The 20,665-nt window shown below is 43.0% G+C and overlaps 1 protein-coding gene across 1 annotated transcript; it reads right to left on the reverse strand.

Annotated features, from left to right (window-relative positions):
* Positions 1-14,912: 14,912 nt before the first annotated feature.
* Positions 14,913-18,890, reverse strand: LOC124692799. Its single transcript, XM_047226231.1, has 8 exons — positions 18,786-18,890; positions 18,333-18,581; positions 17,580-17,651; positions 16,951-17,015; positions 16,660-16,816; positions 16,338-16,418; positions 16,094-16,183; positions 14,913-15,308 (listed from the first exon to the last, which is right to left on the reverse strand). The coding sequence occupies exons 2-8, from the start codon at positions 18,516-18,518 to the stop codon at positions 15,192-15,194; spliced, it is 768 nt and encodes a 255-aa protein (XP_047082187.1). The 5' UTR covers positions 18,519-18,581; positions 18,786-18,890; the 3' UTR covers positions 14,913-15,191.
* Between the last annotated feature and the right edge of the window lie 1,775 nt (positions 18,891-20,665).

A 20,665-nucleotide genomic window follows, 5' to 3' on the forward strand; every position in this document is an offset into this window, starting at 1 on the left:
TTGCTATGATGACCTAGCTCTAAGCTTCTTCTGGATAAGATTGCTAAGATTGATTCTGTCCCTCGGCAGCCCCTCTCCTGGCCTTTATATAGGAGGCCAGGTCTCAAGAGGTCTCACCGAGCACGACTAGGTTTACAGTAATTTTAGATCCGACCTTTTCTTGTTCGATCGCTTCCTTGCCTTGCTCGTCAAGGAACCTTTTGGTGCGCCGCCCTAGTGGCCCATCTCACCTTCATGTGTCTTCATGGGCCTTCAGTTAGTCAATACAGGATAGGGTAATGTGGGTTACCCGAAGGGTAGTGCCCACGTCAGCATCAAAGGGGGCAAGACCGTACTCCTGGGCATCCGAAGATTCGTCCTCGACGTAAAGCCACTTCCTGCGCCAGCCTTGAACAGAGTCAGCGAACTTCACATCAAAATAGCCGACCTCTGGACGAACACAGGTGCACACACCACCTACGTTGTAGATGGTGGTCTTCGAGTTGTTGCGGCGGAGGTAGATGATGCCCTTCCATAGGCCCCAGTGAGGTTGGATGCCCAAGAAGCACTCACGGAGAGTGATGAAGATGGAGATATGAAGGAGAGAACTTGGGGTCAGCTGGTGCAGCTAGATCCCGTAGATAAAGAGGAGGCCACGAAGAAATTCGTGAACAGGAACGGAGAGGCCGCGAATGAGGAAATCAACAAAGATTACCTGGAAATCGGAAGGAGGATGGGGAGAACTCTCGTCTCCTGGCATCCTCGTGGCTTCATTGCTAAGCAGGCCCATCTTCTTCAGCAGCTTCTTGTCCTGCGCGGAGAGCTTTGACCTCTCCCATCCGGAGATCTTGGTCTTCTCCACGCGCTCCTCGGTGCCTGGGGCGCGGTTCTTGCACTGCTTGGAGTGCGGAGCCATGTCGGAAGTACGGCCAAGGAAACAGAGAGGCAACAGAGGGTGCGCGTGCGAGGTGCTCGAGGAGGAAGAAGGATAGAGAGAGAAAGATGGTGTGTTGCGAAGCGAAGGGGGAAATGAGGACAATGGTCCAACTTATAGGAAGAAGACGATACGCTAAGCCGTCGGATGAAAAGGGAAGGATTCTGAACCCTACGCGTGTCCAAGTGGTAGAGTGGTCTTTTCAGTATAATTTTACCGAGGGAAAGTTACCGCGCGCGTGCCGGGACGTGCGTGCCCCACTTGCGTGACGTGGAGGAAGTGCAGAACTTTGGACCCACGAAACAGTGGTTTGCCAGGAGTCGTGTCTTCCCAAGGTGGCCATACGTGGCTGTCGTCAGTAACGACGTCATTGTCAAAAAAATTCGAGTGATGGAGCAAAATAGTGGAAAGAAAACTTCGAGATCTAAAGAAATGTATGGCTAAAAAGAAAATTCGAGAGCCTATGACCAGATGCAAGCACATTTTGATATGCTCGGGGGCTACTCTTATCAGAAGTATTATGCATACTTCTGATAAGATGACGTGGTAAAAGAAAAAATAAAGAGTTGATCAAAATAACAAAAGTTGACCCTACAACCAAGTGCAAACACTCGGCTGTAGCCTCGGGGGCTACTCCCAACGAGAGTGCTGGTCGCGCACCTGATGAAATATGAAGAAAAAAGAAGAAGAGAGTAACAAGTCAATATAGAATTGCAGACGAAGAACTTCCTTCATACATCTTCGAGTTATATATAACTCGTCATGTACTCCCATCGGGAGATCAAGATATTATCCCAAGTGTCAACTCGAAAAAATAAAGAATTCCAGCAACCGACAAAGACACTCGACAAAATATTCTCAGAGCGCATCCGCCACGGTAAAAACTCTGAATGTCGTAACTCGAAAGAGATTACGAAGGTAAGACCCCAGGATCTGTCCTGTGTGGCGTGGTATCGCACCCGAATGTGCTCTCCCAGTTTATCCGTGTCAGCAGATGCGAAGAAAAATCCTAACGTTAGGTATTCGAAGAAAATGAGATAGAAGAGCAAAAGGAACACGTAGAGGAAGAATAGAATAGCAACCCATCTTCTATTCACAACAATGTTAGTGTAAGATTTCAACCAAAAATAAAATTTGTAAAATTAATGAGAAGGATGAGCAATGGAGAAGTTGGGATCGACCTTGAGCATGTGTTGTTCATGCCAATGGAACCATTGCAAAGCCTACATCATTAAAACTTTTCCCATACTAAAAAAACAAAAAAGAGTGTCATGGTTTCCCAATAATTATTATATATAGTTTCCATCTTGGTAGAAATTAGCATATCGTTTGTTTGGAGAACTAACCATTTTGTAGGCATTGGAGTATCATGGAGATGAACATATTTCTTTGTTTGAGATGAGTAACATGATATAATGGGGACGAATTAGAGGACAAGAAGTTGGAAGATCATAAGTTTGGGGATACCCATGCATCCCCCTCTTCTTTCAAGTATCTCAAGTAATATCATCTCAAACTCATGTTTTAATTTTACCTTCATGTTCTTGTTTGTATTCTTTGTGGAAACCATGATCTTAGTTTCTTTGTTAGTTTAAGAACTTATTCTCTGTTATAATATGTTGTTTAGCTTAAGTTTGCATGTTCCAAGAATAAAGTACCAAGTTTAACCCATTTGGATGTCTTAAAGTTGTGAAACATAAGAGGAGTTGCTGATTTCTTCATGCTACTTTTTGGTGCGTCATTTTTGTAATCTGTTTGGTAACTCTAAAATCACTAAAAAAATCACTTAAGCTGCAACTTTTCATCCTATATAAGCACAAAAATTGGCAAAAATTCCTGACATGTATAAGTGGTCGAATTCAACATGTTTTGCTGCAACTAAAATTAGGATAGATTCTGCCTATTAGTGTTTGAGCCATTACTTTGTGTTCCAAAATGATTTGCCATGAATATTTTGATATGCTAGGAATGTGTTGGACACGTGTGCTTTCTGGACCATTAAGGATTTTTTTTGTCTTTGGATTATATCGTAGCAATCATCCAATTCTTGTACCAAACACCCACTATACCTACCTATGTGGCACTTGCTACTCCAAGTATGATATGTGTGCTATATATGCCTCCAGATACTTCAAAATATCTATTTTGTGCAGTTTTAAGCTCATGAGAAAGTAAGGTGTGGGGTGATACCACTATGGAAATTTATGTGGTTGACATTTTGTAAGTTGTTTGTTAGCTCAACCATATTATTATGGAGAAATATTTTATTTGATATCATGTTATTTTTGCTATGGATGCCCATCGGTGTGAAATGAAATGGAACAGTATGGAGTTCTCATATAATGAGAGAGACGCCTGGGCCACCAACTAAAGCCATGCTGAATCATGGTGGAAATTTGCAGCATGAACATTATGTGAAGCCTTTTAATAAAAAGCCATGCAAATAGTAAATTAAAGAAAGTGTTGAGGTGATTCATTTGTCTATTGTATTTTCTTCTCGAGTATGGATATGGCCCGCCAACCATGAAAATAAGAATTCCAAAAGGGCATTTCCTACCAAGGTGCGAGAGGTGCCCCAGTTGACGCTCTTGAGGACATTATATGTTTATGATGACATGCTTAAGTTTCCTAACTATTCAACATGGGGTGTGGGTACTCATGGTGAAGGTGCATGAGACATTCAACTTGTAGGATGTCAAGCACATAAACCATAGAATCTCTAAAACAATGTAAAAAAATAGATACTTGGAACTCCATCCTTATGAGTACCATTGACATGAACTATTTTATACTTCCAACTATCTTTTACTTTATTGGAGGTCTAGCACATATGTTCCCTACTTACTTTTTGTAGTCAAAAGAATCAAAATAAGAGTATCCACGAAAAAGAAGAAAAAACAAAAAGAGTCTTCCATAAATTATATATATTCATCCAAGCATGCTTTATGGTCTATAATACTTCTCATTTGTTTGAACACAAGACCACTTATTGTTGAGAGTGTAAAAGATATCACTTTATAGCTCATTTGCTTGTTGTTATTCTTTAAAGATTGAACCTTGTGATCTTTGTGTGACAATGAAAGAGAAGCAAAGCAATAAACTCCAAAGTAATGTGAGTTTTATCACCTTTATGATCGAGGACGACATGAACTTTGTAGTTTATTTTGTCAAAAACCACTATTATTATGCAAATTTATTATATTTATTGGGACTAACCTATTAATAGTTGCAAAAGTGCACAAGTTTATGTTTTAAACTTTGTTGTGAAGGAAATAGGGAAATATGGAAGAAAACCACTCATTATGGAGAAATCTGGAGTTTCTTGAAATTTGTCCATGCATTACACTTTTTCAAGATCGCCCAAAAAGGACCGGAAGATGACCTCAATGCATCGATACGATCTTAGTGAATCTTCCTTTATCCCCTCTTCCATACGATAAAGTGCCACCACGATAATGTCACTGCTCGCTGTAGATTTTATCATACTTCAAAGGGTAGTTCCCTCTCTTGTCCCGGAGGCAAATATTATGTGGTGCACTTCACATAACATCAAGAGAGAGAACTAACACACAGTTCATATCAAAGTTATATTTCATCTTTATTTCACATCATAATATTACTAGAGTTTCTCCATATCTCCCTAAGAACAAAGGAACTACTCATACATGAAGGGGATCAACATCATGACAATAATATGGATTGAATATGAAGGTACAATTGTATACAAGTGCAAATCCTAATAGAGTTTGGATCAGAATCAAGTAGACAAAGGGGATCGTCGATGGAGACGTTGATGATGATGATGATGATGATGATGATGATAATGATGGAGACCGATACGTTGCCCTTCAAGATCCTCGCCCCCTCTTCCTCTTGTGTGTTGGTGGAGCTAGTGATGGAGGTGGCGGCTGAGGAGAGGCGGCAGCTATGGAGGCGACAGTAGGGCTCCGCCCCCAAGCAGGACGTGTATGGATGTTGTCTCCTCATTAGCTTCTCCCCTCTTTATATAGGCACTCTGGAGGTCGGTTTCGCAAACCAACGGAGCTCAGGGCCGAATATTCCCATTGTGCCTTCACAAATGTTGTTATGTTTGATGAAATAGAGCCGACGGAGGTCCGTATGGCCGTACGGTACGGGTGGGGTCTGTCTGTACCGATGGTCGCTATTCCCTCTGATGCTTTCATATTTTGTTCGCCATTTCTTCATACAGACTCTGATTGAGGTGTTCTTCGGCTCATTGGGATCGTATGGACGAGGGCTATAATACCATGGCCTTCGATCTTAAATATAAGTTGTTGGAAAAATATCACTTTTCCCACACCTCATATGGCTAAGTTAGGTGCTTGTAACTCTCCAATATTGTATCCTCTTTGTACCTTTTGCCTTTTTTATCCATGATTGACCACAACACCTACACACATGTCAAAGACAAGGGCAAAATAGTAAAATCCTACTAAAACTACTAAATGTGCAAAGCTAATATGAAAATGAACAAGAACTCGTAAGTACACAAAATAGGCATGGTTGTAGCTAGATGGAGCATGAAATGAGTGAAAATATGAGTAATTGTATACTTCAAAACCTCGGTAGAAAGTGTTAAAAATTGGAGCTATCACAGCTATATCTTGAATTTTTCTACTCCACAGATGTTTGGGCCATATATCATCTATGCTTATGTATGTTTTTGAAATTTCCTTATTTCTCTTAACATTTCTGTCTATGGAGACATTTAATCTCCACGATGATTCTATTTTTGTGGAATTATTCATGTTTTTTCTATTTTCTTCTGATTTGTTCAGGAATTATAATTAATAGGCATTTTCTGTCGGGATTATGGCGAGGAAAAAATCCAGCCTAAGATATCTACTTTTCCATGGTAAGAATTATCAAAGAGTTCCAACTTTGATGAGTTCCCAAATTTACTAATAAGAAAGAAGGGCATGCCATCAAGGCTAGGGGCTCCATAGAATAAGAGTAAATTTTTTTTTACTTATTTTTCTTTGAAAGGGGCTTTAAGGATATCATTTTGTGCATTGGAAACTTTGTTCTCCTTGCAAAATGAAATCTTGATTAAGAGTACACTGTTGGGTATATTGTTTTTTAGGGAAGCGGTGGGATTTTGCTGCAGCCCTTGGCTTTCCTCTAGTTTTAACAGCCCTGATAAAAGTTTTTGTCGACCTCTAGCATGTCACTTGTTTCCATAACTTCTCTTGTTGGGCCCCCTCAAGAGAATGCATGAAACATGGTCTTCCTCCTTCTCATGTTAGCAACTACATGGAAATATGTGGTGTTCCTTTTACCTTCTTTAGTTTCTCTATCTCCAGATTTTTGCTTTGCTTTTGTTCCTATTTATGTTAAATTCTATTTATTTCAACATGAATGTGTTTCATCCTATCTATCTATCCTTGGGAGAATTGTTCTATTTCAAACTTAATTGACAAAATTTATGAAAACTTATCAAGATCATGCTAGTTTTTGTACAAGGACGGGTTGTCATGTTTGTTGTTGCCATTCTGCTCCACCGATTGTTGGGCCATGTATCCTCTACGCTTATGTATGTTTTTGCAATTTCCCAGTTTTCTCTCTTAACATTTCTTTCTATGGAGACTTTTTAATATCCATGACGATTCTATTTTTTTGGGAATTATTCATGTTTTGTTTTTGTTTTCTTCTCATTTGTTCAAGGATTATAACTATATATATTTTGTTTGGGGATCAGGGCAAGGAAAGAAAAAACCAGTCTAAGATATCTACTTTTCTGTGATAAGAATTATCAAAGAGTTCCAACTTTTATGAGTTCCCAAATTTAATGATAAAAAATGAGGGCATGCAATCAGGGCTAGGGCCTCCATCAGAGTAAGAGTAAATAAGAACTTTTTTTTACTTCTTTTTCCTGTCTAAGGGGCTTAAGGGATATCATTTTCTGCATTGGAAACTTTGTTCTCCTCACAAAATGAGATCTTGATTGATACACCCTTGGCTATATTATTTTTGAGGGAAGCAGGAGGACTCTGCTGCCTTCCATGGTTATCTTGTAGTTTGAACAAGTCCTTATAAAAGTTTGTGGTTACCTCTAGCATGTTGGTGCCCCTCAACAGAATGAAACAGGGTCTTCCTCCTTCTCATGTTACCAACTGCATGGAAGTATGTGGTGTTCCTATTACCTTCTTTAGTTTCTCTATCTCTAGGTCTTTGCTTTGCTTTTGTTCCTATTTATGTTAAATTATATTTACTTCAACATGAATGTGTTTTCCTATCTCTCTCTCCTTCAGAGAGTTATTCTGTTTCAAACCTAATTAACTAAATTTATGGAAACTTATGAAGATAATGCTAGTTTTGTACAAGGACGGGTTGTCATGTCAATTATCTTCATAAGTTTCCATAAATTTATCTTCATAAGTACAAAACTAGCATTATACAACAAATACTTGAACATATGAATGGTATATTAGATAGAGTAGAAGATATAATATTATATAGGGATTTCTAGTTTCGTGCCCCTGCTTCGTTAGTTGTACTCAGTTTTCCCCAGCTCGTTAGTTTTTCCTCAGTTTTCCCCTCCCTCTAGTTTGAAACCCCTCGAAGACGCGGGTTGCCGTCAGGTCAGAGGCCTTACCGTTACCGTGAGGTCAGTTCCTCGGCTCGACCGTCTCGTGCCGACGGGTGGATCCATCTACCGGCCGACGCGTGGGCCGTTTTATTTCCTCGATTGTATACGCGGTGCTGCCAATGACAAATGGGGCCGCTCTATGGGGCTGCCGCAGCCAATGACCAGTGGGTCGTCTATTTATTTATAGAAAATTATATATTGCCGCTCCGTGGGGCCTCCGCAGCCAATGACCGCTGTGGTCGTCTATTTTATTTAGAGAATATAATATAGAGCCGCTCTGTAGGGGTCGCCTCAGCCCATGGCACGTGACTATTTTCGCAGCTTAATCTAAAGTGACTCTTATGCTAAACATTGTGCATCCCGACGTTGACCTAGCAGTGGCGGCGAGCATAGCCGTTCTGACCATGCCGATATCGGCATCGGCATCGTTTGGAGGATGTGGTGCTCGAATAATAGTGGAAATGCGATATTATTTTTTACATGCATAATATATAGAAAATAGCTAGATCTCTAAATCGATGCATATGAAGCTACATATATATTCTTGGTCATAATCCCCTTAATTATCTAAAGGGGATGGATGCATGGCTTCACGTCGTCGTCGCTTTCATCGTCGGTATCTTCGTCGTCCGAGTAGTAGTACCTCCTGCACATTGTTCCGTCGAACACCTTCACTGTGAGCACATCATCGCCTTCATATTTGAAGTGTACGAACCAGCCGAAATCCACACCGTGCGCGATGGCGAATTTCTCCCAGCCCTTGTCGAGGTACATCCGGCCTTGTCCGTCAAATAGGACCTCCACGGTCCGGAGACGAGGACCGCAGTCAGCCTGCTCGCGGATACACCTTAGCCGGCTCCTTGCCGTCAAGATAGTCCGCAAATTTTTTTGGGAGTTCCTGCAAAGAGATCGAGCGCCGATCGTTTGAAATTAGGGAACCCTTGAAATTAAAGGTTTTTTAGAACATGCCCATAATTAATCACATGCATCATATATGTGGGAACGCGTACATACCTTCTTGACCAAAGGGTCTTCATAGACGACGATGAAGAACTCCTCTATGATCAATGGCAGTGTTGACGGTGGTGGTGGCAATGATGATGATCCACTTCCCCTTCCCCTTCCCCTTCCCCTTCCGGTCCGCGTCCGAGACGTGGAAGCCATGGCAATGGATAAAGTGTATGTGAACGAAAAGAAGAGAGAGGCGAGAACCTATTGACACAAGGGATGGCCGTGTGGGTGTTTATAAGGGAGAGATGACCGTTGTAGGGTTTACACAATAAAATAAGGAGGAGATGACCGTTGTGGGGGTTTATACACAATAAATTAAGGAGGAGACGACCGTTGTGGGGGTATAGTTTATCATTTTACCGTGAAAAGTAATGCCTAAAAGGAAAGTAATGGCTACAAGAAATCGGTGATGGTTTATCGTTTTTTGCGTGAAAAGTAATGGGTACAAGAAATGGGTGATGGTGTATCATTTTTTGCGTGAAAAGTAATGGCTACACGAAATGGGTGATGGTGTATCATTTTTGTGCGTGAAAAGTAATGGCTACAACAAATCGGTGATGGTTTATCATTTTTGTGCGTGAAAAGTAATGGCTACAACAAAATCGGTGATGGTTTATCATTTTTTGCGTGAAAAGTAATGGGTACACGAAATGGGTGATGGTGTATCATTTTTGTGCGTGAAAAGTAATGGCTACAACAAATCGGTGATGGTTTATCGTTTTTGCGTGAAAAGTAATGGCTACAAGAAATGGGTGATGGTGTATCATTTTTTGCGTGAAAAGTAATGGCTACAACAAATCGGTGATGATTTATCGTTTTTTGCGTGAAAAGTAATGGGTACAAGAAATGGGTGATGGTGTATCATTTTTTTTGCGTGAAAAGTAATGGCTACAACAAATCGGTGATGGTTTATCATTTTTTGCGTGAAAAGTAATGCCTAAAAAGAGTTTATAATTTAGCTCGTGAAAAATAATGCAGAAAACCAAACTTTGCGTGAAGCTAACCGACGACGAGAGAGAGAGAGGGTGGTGGCCCCGACCGGAGAGAGAGATAGGGGTTATCCTGCCCGTTAGATCATACGATCAACGGTCGTCGGGCACGATCCGCGTGACATGGGCTAGACCAATCGGGGCAATGTTGGGCGTCCGTGAGAGTTTGTGAAGGGAGAGGGCAAAGCTGAGTAGTATCAAGAAACCAAGGGCAAGTGAGTAGTAAACGGACTAAGGGATTCAAATATGAGATTTAAAAAATGGAAAATGCGTGTTTTGTACAATGAAACCCATCTTGGCCTACCTCAAACTATTTGCAATACAAATCTACATGAGTGTGAAAATTATGGTCTCATTCGGACAAAGTATGTTTTGGGGAAAGCTGTTTTGGGTAGGGCTTATTATGGAAAACCATGCACCTTCATAGCTACTAGGTGATTTGAGAAGTGGCAATTTGTGGTGAAACTTGATTTATCTACGATTTATCTATGATTTGAGAAGTGGAAATTTGTGGTAAAGACTCCATGAGTAAGTGCCACTCTTTTCGGAATTTTTTGCACATTAAATATCTCATTTAACTAGTTAATCCCATTTGTTGACTCTCTCGTTGACCAGCCACTTGAGGGTAAAACTGAGTATATTGCACTAGCCGATATTAGCACTCAAGGTGAAAACCGAGCATACAAAAAATGCTAGTATATGACTCGAGGGTATACCTGAGTATATCTAAATTTCCAGGGTTAGACTCGAGGACGCGTGTTGCGGTGCGAAGTGGAAGACGTGCCATTGTTGACGCGTGTCGCGGTGCGGACGTGGAAGACGTGCCATTGTTGACGCGGGTCGCATTTAGGACGCGTAAGCCCCTCTCTCCCTCCCTCTGCACACAGTACGTCTCATTATCGCTCACGCACGAAACCACCCCTGTCACGTCCCATCAACTTCTCCAAAAAAAACCCCAACCGCCGTACGAGCCCTCCCCTACCGGCGATGGAGAAGAAGAATGCGCCGGCGGCCATCGCCCCCGAGCCCGTCGCCTCCGAGCCTATCGCCTCCGAGCCCGTCGCCTCCGAGCCCGTCGCCGCCGAGCCCGTCGCCTCCGAGGGCGGCGCATCCGAGGGCGGCGCATCCAAGCGCGGCGCCTCCGTGAACCGGGCCGGTCTCACGGCTGACGGACCACTTCACAAGATCGGCGAATGCTTATTGGCGAAAGAGGAGTACGTGGACAGCTACTCGCTATGAGGCAAGTCTCGTAGAAATTGGCGCTCGGGTTTACCCGATCCCGACGTGCACCCGCACGAATGGATCATGCTACACCACGCCCTTCCACGCGCCGCTGAGTTCACCTTCCTCCATCTCGGCACATCCCGCTACGTCACCATAGATCTATCTGCAGTTCGTGCAAGGTTCAAATTCCTCGGCTTTTCCCGTGGCGTCACCATAGATCTTATTTTCAATCTTAGTGCTGAATGTTATCTTTTCAATATATTTTAGATTCTACTTCGTCGGCTTTTCCCGTGGCGTCATCGTGCTTGCCCGGAAGAACCCGCCGCACAAGATACGGCTGCTGAACCCACTCACAAAGAAATCGAACACTATGTTTGAGGCGCGGATGCCATCTCGTTTTTACGAAATCGATCGTCTGTTATCAAATCCCCGACTATGGTCTTCGTTGCCGCACATTACCCGCCGGAAATTGGTTGGGTCGATGAGAGCACTCCAACTAAGGATATAAATGAAGATGGGGATTGGGGAGAAGGAAGATTTTCGATCAAGAACCATTGTTTGCGTTGCATTACCCCGTTCAATGGTGAACTGTATGCGATAGCTGCGGACAATTTTGAGATCGGAAGAATAGTGTGCACCAATGTACGGTTGCAGCAGCGCGCGAGCACTCGTCAAGATGGAGACACTAATTTCATTTCCGAACTTGGACGTCGAAGTTCTACCTTGTGAAGTCGGATGGTGATCTGCTGCTTGTGTTGTTGGTCGGCGCGGCTTTGGCGGGCAAACCATTGGTGTACCGTGTGGACACTCGCAGCCGCTCTCTCCATCCGGTCGGTAACATTGGCGATAATGCCTTCTTCGTGAATTATATCCGGTGTATCTCCGTCGACACCGGAGTGTACCCGACACTTCAACCTCGGCAGCATCTACTACACGGATTTGGGTTATATCGGAGAGTACTCTCATGATACAAATGCCCGGGATGAGTGGCCACTACGTGTGAATAGAATAGGACTCTACGGTTTGAGAAATGAACACATGCCATACCGTTTGGAGGATGTATTGGCCTCACACTTGCAGACGGAAGGAGTTCAATGAATATTTCCTTGGGGAAATGCACGAATGGAGCGACGAAGAAATATATGGGGAGGAATGAAGAACAAATTCATTCATCCTAATCTTCTTGTTGTCCATACATTGCATGCGTGATCTTGTATATTTTTGCAGCTTAGTTTGTCGTGAACATTAACAATGTTATTGGCTGCTTTTGGCTACTGTATGCGGTTTACCTATGTATTATACTTAGTTTTCTGATTATGCTGCTGTGAATTTATCATATAATAGCTTCTAGATTTGCTACTAGATTTGCTGCCATATTGGGCAAAAAACGAGGGCCAAAAGGCATAAATAACCCCAGAGATTTGCTACTAGATTTGCTGCCATATTGAAGAAAGACAGAAATAGAAGCTTCTCTAGATTTGATACTAATTTGGTGAAAAAGACGAGAGAGAGAAAGAGGGGAAAAGGTGCTCTTAAAAATGCCAATTTGGGCCGAGAGAGACAAAACCCAGCTCCTGCTCACGTGCAACCAAACGCTTCTCGTCCTGTCCCACGCGGTCCCTTTCTACCAGCCCCACGCGACGCGGCCCCACACGACGCGGCCCCACAGACGACGCGGCGCAACACATCAGCACAGAACGTCCAAATAAACGGATTCCTTCCGTCTGAGCTCCTTCTGCGGGTCTTCAGACAAAGGCTAGGGTAAAACTGAGGAAAAACTAAGGGGCTGGGGAAAACTGAGCACAACTAAGGAACCGAGGGCACGAAAATAGAAATCCCTATTATATAATCCAAATAATGATACTTTTAAGTTGAAGTTAAATGAAATAAATGAAGGGGGTATCCAAGTTCAGAAGTTCTGAATGTTGTTTGGATTAGTAGGATCCTTTTGGTGTAGGTGTTGCACTGCCACTGCTCTTTGGCTCTTTGAATGGGGACTGCTTTAGGACCCACCAAATCCACAGCAAAAGGAGACACATCCCAGAACAAGCCAAGAATGATGAAAGAGTAAAGGAGAATAAAGCAACAGCTCCAGCACAAGAAACTGCTCTTAAAGAAAGCACAAGACGATGTGTTCTCCTGTGTTGTTCTGCATTGAGAAGTGTGTTAAAAGAGAAGCTTCTGGTGTGCACTGTACACAAACAAAGTTGAAACCCTATTGATGCAGCATAAAGCATTATACTAGTAGTTTGGCCTGGAGGGTTTCCTTGCCTATCCCCAAGAAGAAGAAAAACATCTAGGTAATTGGGCCTCCGTAGGCCAGTTTCATGTTTTACTTTTCACCAGAATCTACATAAACAGCCTTTAGTCAGCAGAGTGCAATTTCTTTCACTTCGAAGGATAAGTATTTGTTGTTTGTATCAATGGGCTTGGTGGTAATAAAGTGATCACTTGGGGCTTATCACTTTGAGCTTTACTCTTTTGGACCAAGATCTTCTTACCCGTCACTATGGTGGATGCAATTTAAGAGGACCTATATCAACAGACACATACAGCTTCCGCTCTCCAGATTTCTGTCTCAAGTTCAGACAGGCACGTCGTCACACACTCACACAAACACGAACTACCACCACCTTCTACCACCATTAGATCCACTGCAAGTTCAAGGAGAATGGGGGTTCACTGCCATCACCTGGCCATTTTCGTTGTGCTTGTTCTTTTGGCCTCTGCATCAGAGACTCTTGCCCTTCGAAGCCTGGGAGTTTTTGCCCAAACAGAGGGTGCGAATGTCTCACCAGCAGGGCAACCACGAGAGCTTGCAGAGGGAGAAGCTGCCGCTGCTGCTAAAAGATTTGATGTGCCGGAGAAGCACACTCCAACCACGAGCTCCTCCCCCCCGACGGTGTTCGACCCCGACAGAATGAGCAAGCGGCGTGTCCGAAGAGGTTCCGATCCGATTCACAACAAATGCTAAGGTTACATGATCTTCAGACTAACATCCTTTGGAGTGTTTTGGCTTCTTCTTGCGCTTTTTGTGTTTCTTGTATGGATCTGAGTTGTTCCACGAAATGTCCAGTCCTCTTACCATACGAATGGATTACCTGTATAGTCATGGGGAGAGCCTGCAAGGGTGTGGCAATGTGTATACATCGCGGTGTAAATCATACAAATGAAGAGAGGTTTTGTATTAATGCAAGGAAATGAAAAGGTTCCAGTGATATGGCTTGTCTGGTTCCCCGTAACTATGGCAAACAGATATCAACTACAGGGTACTATGTACTGAGTAATCATGTTGAGTTCATAAGTACAGTTCTTGCCGTTGGCAGGGAAAGTGAGTTTTCTTGAATATCGAACGCATCTCTCACTGCTGAGCTTTCATTTGTTTGTTTTTACGATGAAACTTTCTGAGTGTATACTGAATAAGTTTTCATGTCATCGGGTACTATTTTCATGTTTTTGCGATAGTTCTTAACAAGGAAACATTCACTACCACATGTTTATTTTGCAATGGAATATTTATGCCGAAACCGTGCCTAAGTTGGCAGGGGTCCCTTTATCTCCTCTTTCAAGGTCCATTCCAGGAGGCTCACGTTGTAGTTCCGGAAACAGACGGTAGCAAGGGGAGCTCACCAATGCTTCAGCACCCGTAAGCTGCTTCTGGTCCGTTTGAGGGACTTCTTTCAACCGTCCGTCCAGCTAGGGTGGCAAGGTGCGACCGCAAACCGTCTGTCCAGCTAGGGCAGCCCTACATCTACATTAGTCCTCAACCTCTAGATCCTCTACAGGAAGGTCACTACTCATAAGGAGGCCTGGAGCTTTCACTCGGAGCTGGTGACTGCCGCAGGGTCAAGCTCTTCCAACAGTCCAGCACATGTCCATCTCCGGTGCCTTCCGTGCCAAATCAGTCCTCAACCTCTAGATCCTCTACAGTGAAGGTCACAAGGAGGCCTGGAGCTTTCACTCAAAAGCTTGTGACTGCCATAGGGTCAAGCTCACTAGGGATGGTAGTTGCTAGCCGGCAGAGTTCCAAAACCGTAGACATCATGTTCAAATTAGAATCAAAACCATGATGAGAATTATGGAACAGACGGAGTACTACTTTGCATGTTACATTTCCGTTTGGGGTACATCTACTACACCACGCCAATTTTTGTACGGAGTACTCTATTTGATAAGCAGTACATATCAGCGTTATATTTATTAAATTTGATCTTGAGTATTAGGGACACAGCGAACCTAATCTTAAACCATTTGGGCTAACACGATATACCTCTTGTTAATTCAGCCTGCATTTAGTTACTGAAAGAGAGTGCTATATCTTTATGTACAGGTCCCATCACAGAAACACTAGCTGATGCAACAAGGTTGCGTCATGTTCCACCTGAACCGCAGATGCTAAGGCCCATCATATCTTGTACAAAATGATCCTGCTGCTGATAAATTTCTACTGGGCTGGTTCCAGACGAGGTGAGGCAGGAATTTCAGGTGACACAGTGAACTGCATCGTCCCATTCGGATGGAGAATGATTGCCACTTCTGTTGGTAATAGCATTGCTTCTTCCTGTTCACCAAACAATGTAGACCGTTAATAACCATATTGAAAACAAGGACAACCAAGAGTTTCCAGATAATGGTGTTGCCTATTAAAAAGAAGAAAAAAAGTGCATAGTATTCCAGTTTCAAACCTATGCAATTCGCGGATACTGAACCATGGTTTTAAAGGCGTTAAGGCGTCTTAGAACGGTTTGGGAGCGCTCTGACGCCTAAGCGGGTGCTCTAGATGCCTAGGCGCCTAAAGCGGTCGATTTTCCAAGGCGGGGGGGGGGGGGGGCTTGACGCCTAAGCGTCGCCTAGGCGACACCTTAGGGACGCCTTTAAAACCATGTACTGAACTACTCGTAAGCTAACCAGCTAGGTAACATTTTGTTTCCTGATATAGCAACATCAAGTATGTTTGGATGGTGGCCGAAACTCACCCTGCCAATTTTTTGGCTATGACATAAAAAAATTGCTCGTTGTTTGGATGGTTGCCAAATTTGTGGTATGCCAATGGTTATTTGCCCACTCTGCTCCATTTTTCTTCCCAATGTGGGCCAACTCATGCGCAACCAAAACGTCAACCAAAGTTCTGGCCAGCCAAATATTTGGTACGGAACCAAACATGCCAGATATCATGTCTGATTAGTAAGGATCAAACTGCACCAGCCCCAACTTCGAAGTAGAGTATATGCGTAGTCAAAGGAACAACAGTAAATACTTGTCCACGTGATTTTATAAATACTAAGAAACCAAAGCTTCATTTATGAACCGTCTATAGAACAAAAGCAATTTGCATCAGCCACCAACCTGTCTTTGTCTTTGACGCTGCATGATACTAATAGCCCAGGCCATGATGTAGCATGGTAGAAGAAATCCAGCCGCCCTCAAAAGGAATAACTGTCAAAGAACAACAATTAAACAAATGTACAGCGAAGGACTAAACACACGACATCAGATGTGAACCAAATGCTAGCCACAAAGATTAGAACTAGTCTAAATTGATAACAACAACTGGCAATAGTAAGTAGTGCATTAAAAATCTAATATATACCGAGAAAATAGCAGATGCATCATCTTCATCATCACTACTAGTGATGGTTAGTGTGTGCCTCAAGAGCAGAAGAGCCATTAGCTGGATAAACAGAGCAAGGACATGTCAACTATCACCCAATATAACATTGTGCCAATGCAACATTAATAAAAGGAAGAACAACGTACTGAACATTACAAAGAAATAAGCAAGAAAAAGATCTTTCTGAGTTGTCTGGTTAACCAGGTAAGGCCAGGTCAAGGGACTCAACTGCATATCACACAAAATAAAGAAAAGAGTGCACCTTTTCAAAGCAAAAATTATCATCTTAAGAAATACTTACAATCAGAAATATTGAGCGGCAAAAGGCAGCAGCGTTATTGTTTGTTGTGGTATATTGATCATACTCATCTTCAAGTAAATGGTGCTGAGCAGCCGCCATGGCCAAGATTCGAGGATCATGTAATTCCAAATGATTGCCAGAGATGGACCAATTGCCACTAGTACAAAAAAAAATATAGAAATGACACATGCGATATCAAAATAACTTTATGCTTTAGGAATAAATTGCAAACTGCTGACAAAAAATATTAATAAGATGACAAAAGATCAGTTCAAGAATGATTATACAAACCTTATCTCTATAGTAGTCTCATCGTGCTGTATCCGGGGTGGGGCGGTGTAACCAGGCTTGTACGACTGACCAACAAAGAATAAAAACTTATAATCTGATTCCCAGCAACAAAGTTGACGGCAAATCCACAAAGGAACCATGAATACTGAATAGTACTACTATGCAAAGACATTTGGAAAAAGAAATCTTTAAAACAATCACGAAATTCTCTAGAAAAATCTTTAACGCCATTTTTTTTAGAATGGGTCATGATGCATATGCAGATATGGATGATCACACTTGTATTAATGGTAGTTTTTCTGTACTAGTTACGAATGCCTGGTGTGCAAATAATAGTTAGAAATAAAATATACGAATTCCCAGCTTGCTAAACTTTTGCTGAAATAAAAAAGTAGGGGGAAAAGGCCAAAGATCTGATTTAGAGCGACAGAGTTAAAATACTACGCTAAGGGATCACATAGGATATAGCACATAATGTATGCTAGATGAACCAAGTTTATATGCAAAGAGAACTCGTACAAAATACGTGTGAACCTAGCATGAGGGCGGGGGCACAGGAATGGCAAAATAGGAAACGTATTATTATCATTGCACCGACAAAAAGAACTAAAGATGCAACAGTTGCTTACGGCATGGCAGATTTCACAGATTATGTCCCCCTTCTCATTACACCATCGCTGCACACACTCCCTGTGAGCATACTGCACAATAAAATGTTGTAAACAACATTTAGCCAACATATGTAACTGAATGTAAAGGCCCTCATAAACACACACTACATCCTTCATATAAATGCTAGCAAGGATATGGGATATATTTAGGTGAGCAGTTATATCATTTGTCCACTGAGAATGACTAAAAGCGCCTTCAGTTAAAGGCTACTCACACAAGATAGCTAGTCATTATGACTTCATCCATAAGCTTGTTGCAAGTAGCTATCCACATGCAAGAAAAAGGATGCCCAACTCTTTAAGCAACAATATGACAACCCAAACATGCACCTATTCAGCCATACCATCATTACTTCACCTAACTACTTTGCCCTGCAACTATCAGGAGACAAAGCAACAAAGAAGATTATATCATAAAACTCAAGAGGCACCCCACCTAACATATAGATGCATCTAAAAGGCACGTCACAATATACCAACGGCATGTTCATATGGCATGAGCTACCAATTAGCTTTCAATCCAACTGCATTGGTATTCATTTCTTGTGCCCTTCGCAAGCGTGCGTTCTGTACACTTGTGAACATTTCACATTGTTTGACAGCCTAAATTCATTATTATTATGTAACAAGATCAATAGAATTTTGAAGAGAAAACAACATTAGCAAGATGGACTGTAAGCAGAAGCCTAGTTCAGAGCAGGAAGCATGCACCTTTAGGCTGCCGTTGCAAGCACAGGGGCTCTCAAGGTTCTTGGCCAGGTCCTCCTCTTGGCAGATGCGGCACTCCACCATCCCAATCAGCGCCTCCACTTCTTCCCCGCAGGACGGCAGCCCCAGTGCCTCACCGGCGCGGGACGCTATGAGCCCCCCGACATCCACCGCAACATGATCCCCCATCCGAGCAAACTTCCCCCCGAAATGTTACGCCCCAAAGCTCCAATTTCTGGAGGAATTCGATACCTGCAACCCTCAGAATCGTCAAAAATAGGCAGTCTTGCCGCAGATCAGACGAATTGCAGGAAGAAGCGAGTGCTAAAACCCTAGAAACTCCGATGGGGACTGAACCAAGGCCAAATCCAGGCGGACGACTCTGTGTCCCCGTAAATCGAGAAAAAATAAAGATACGCGGAGATTACCAGCGAACAGAAAGGAAATGGAGATTACCTCAGCGGGCGAGCAGACGCACGGTGTCTCCACTCTCCAGTCACTGCTCTTCCAAATATCCCCAGGTTTTCTTCGCCAGCAGACGCGCGGTATTTTATCCCTCGCCCCGTGACGGCGCCGGCCGTTCGCCGTTTACTGACTTGTGGTTCCCACCAAGGTGGGCCAGGTTATTTTATCAGTTTGTCGAGTTAGCCCACTTCTTTCCCGCTTCTAGAAGAGATATTTCTAGAAGCTATCCTGGCTTGGCTTCTTCCACCAAATTATACTCCCTCCGATTCATATTAATTGACTTCAATATGGATGTATCTAGAACTAAAATGTGTCTAGATACATCTATATTAGAGTCAATTAATATGAACCGGAGGGAGTAGCAGACAGGTTTCTACACTCATTAGCAACCAGCTGCTAGCCTGCTCTGTATTAACTTTGAATGATAGTCGGCGGACCTTTTTTTACCTGGCGGCTCTAGCGACAGAGGTGACTAGGGTTTTGCCTCCGCCCCCCACCTTGATTCGGTGAGGGAGTTGAGATCGGAAGGGGCTGGTGACTGGTGTCCTTGGGGAATCGGTAGAGGAGCACACGGCAGGCCTGGTGCTTTTGTTTGTGGAGGTCTCCAAGGGAGGTTGAGGTCGTCGGCTTCCTTGGTTGGGACCGGGTGGGACGATGGCGGCTCCATCGGAAAATTCTGGTACCAGGCCAGGAGGATCGAGTAATCAAAAGAAAGAAGGCATTGATGACATGCTTCACTATCTGGGTATAAGAGAGGGTGACTTTGATGATCTACTTTTTGAAGAAGTGGAAGGCATATCGCAAGAGGGCATGAAGTGAATGGCCCTAGCTAGGGTTCATACCACAAACTACTTCAGTGCTTCTACGTTTGAGCAGCATATGCAAGTGGCGTGGAGTCCCGCACGTGAGATAATTTTCCAGCATATTGAAGGTAATCTATTCACTCTACAATGTTTCTGTCCTGGAGATTGGATAAAAGTAGAGAAGGGAGGGCCATGGCTATTTAGACAATATATGGTTTGTATTGAACCTTATGATAGACTTGTTGATCCCTACCTAATCGATCTGAATTACTTTACAACTTGGGTGCAAATCCAGAAGTTGCAAATTGGATACTGTGATCATGCTATAGTTAAAAATTTGATGCAGAAGGAAGTGGGACAGGTTGTTGAAATTCAGACAGATGTTCAGGGGGCTGGAAATTTTATTCGGGCAAAGGTGAAACTACATATTCGTAAGGTGCTGGAAAGATTTATCTCTATGATCGATAGGGAAATAGGGAAGTCTTCTTGCTTAAATATGAGAAGATGCCTAGGTGTAACGGCCCCGGGTAATATCCCTATTAGTTTTGCCAGTTTTTTTTTTCTTTTGTGCATCATCATGGCATCGTGCATGCATCATATCCATGTTTTCAACAAAATAAAATTATTTTGAAAGCCTAGCTACTTTGTTTTCCCCTCTCATATGGTTATAAAACAAAACCCTAAAACAAAAGTTATAAAAAAATTATTATTTTGTTTATTTCTCTCTCATCTCCGTTTGAATTCAAGTGAATTTGAACTTGTTTGAAACTAGTTTTCAAATCAGCAAAAGAAAAAAAAGGATTTAAAAAGGAAACCCCAAAACCCTCCTCTCCTCCTGGACCCTATCTCCATCCCGGCGGCCCACCTCTCCTTCTGGCCCATCTCCTTCTCTCCACCGCAGGCCTAAGCCAGCTCGACACCCACCTTGGCCCATACCCCTTCGGAGAAAAGGTTCCCCTCGCTCGTCGCCTTCTCCAGCTCAGCACGCAGGGCGCGTGAGGCGTGGTCCTCCCCTCCCCATCCACTGTGCACTCACCTACTCCCTCCCCTCTCCCTTTTAAGCGCCTC

This window comes from Lolium rigidum, chromosome 2 (genome assembly GCF_022539505.1).
Source record: "Lolium rigidum isolate FL_2022 chromosome 2, APGP_CSIRO_Lrig_0.1, whole genome shotgun sequence".
NCBI classification, from domain to species: domain Eukaryota; kingdom Viridiplantae; phylum Streptophyta; class Magnoliopsida; order Poales; family Poaceae; genus Lolium; species Lolium rigidum.

Excerpts from the sequence above, each read along its gene's own strand:
- LOC124692799 (XM_047226231.1), bottom strand. The coding sequence starts at position 18,518 with ATGGGGGATCATGTTGCGGTGGATGTCGGGGGGCTCATAGCGTCCCGC. Across the intron at positions 17,016-17,579 it reads TCTGTGAAATCTGCCATGCC|TCGTACAAGCCTGGTTACAC; the intron begins GTAAGCAACTGT and ends TTTGTTGGTCAG. Across the intron at positions 16,817-16,950 it reads GAGACTACTATAGAGATAAG|TGGCAATTGGTCCATCTCTG; the intron begins GTTTGTATAATC and ends TTTTTGTACTAG.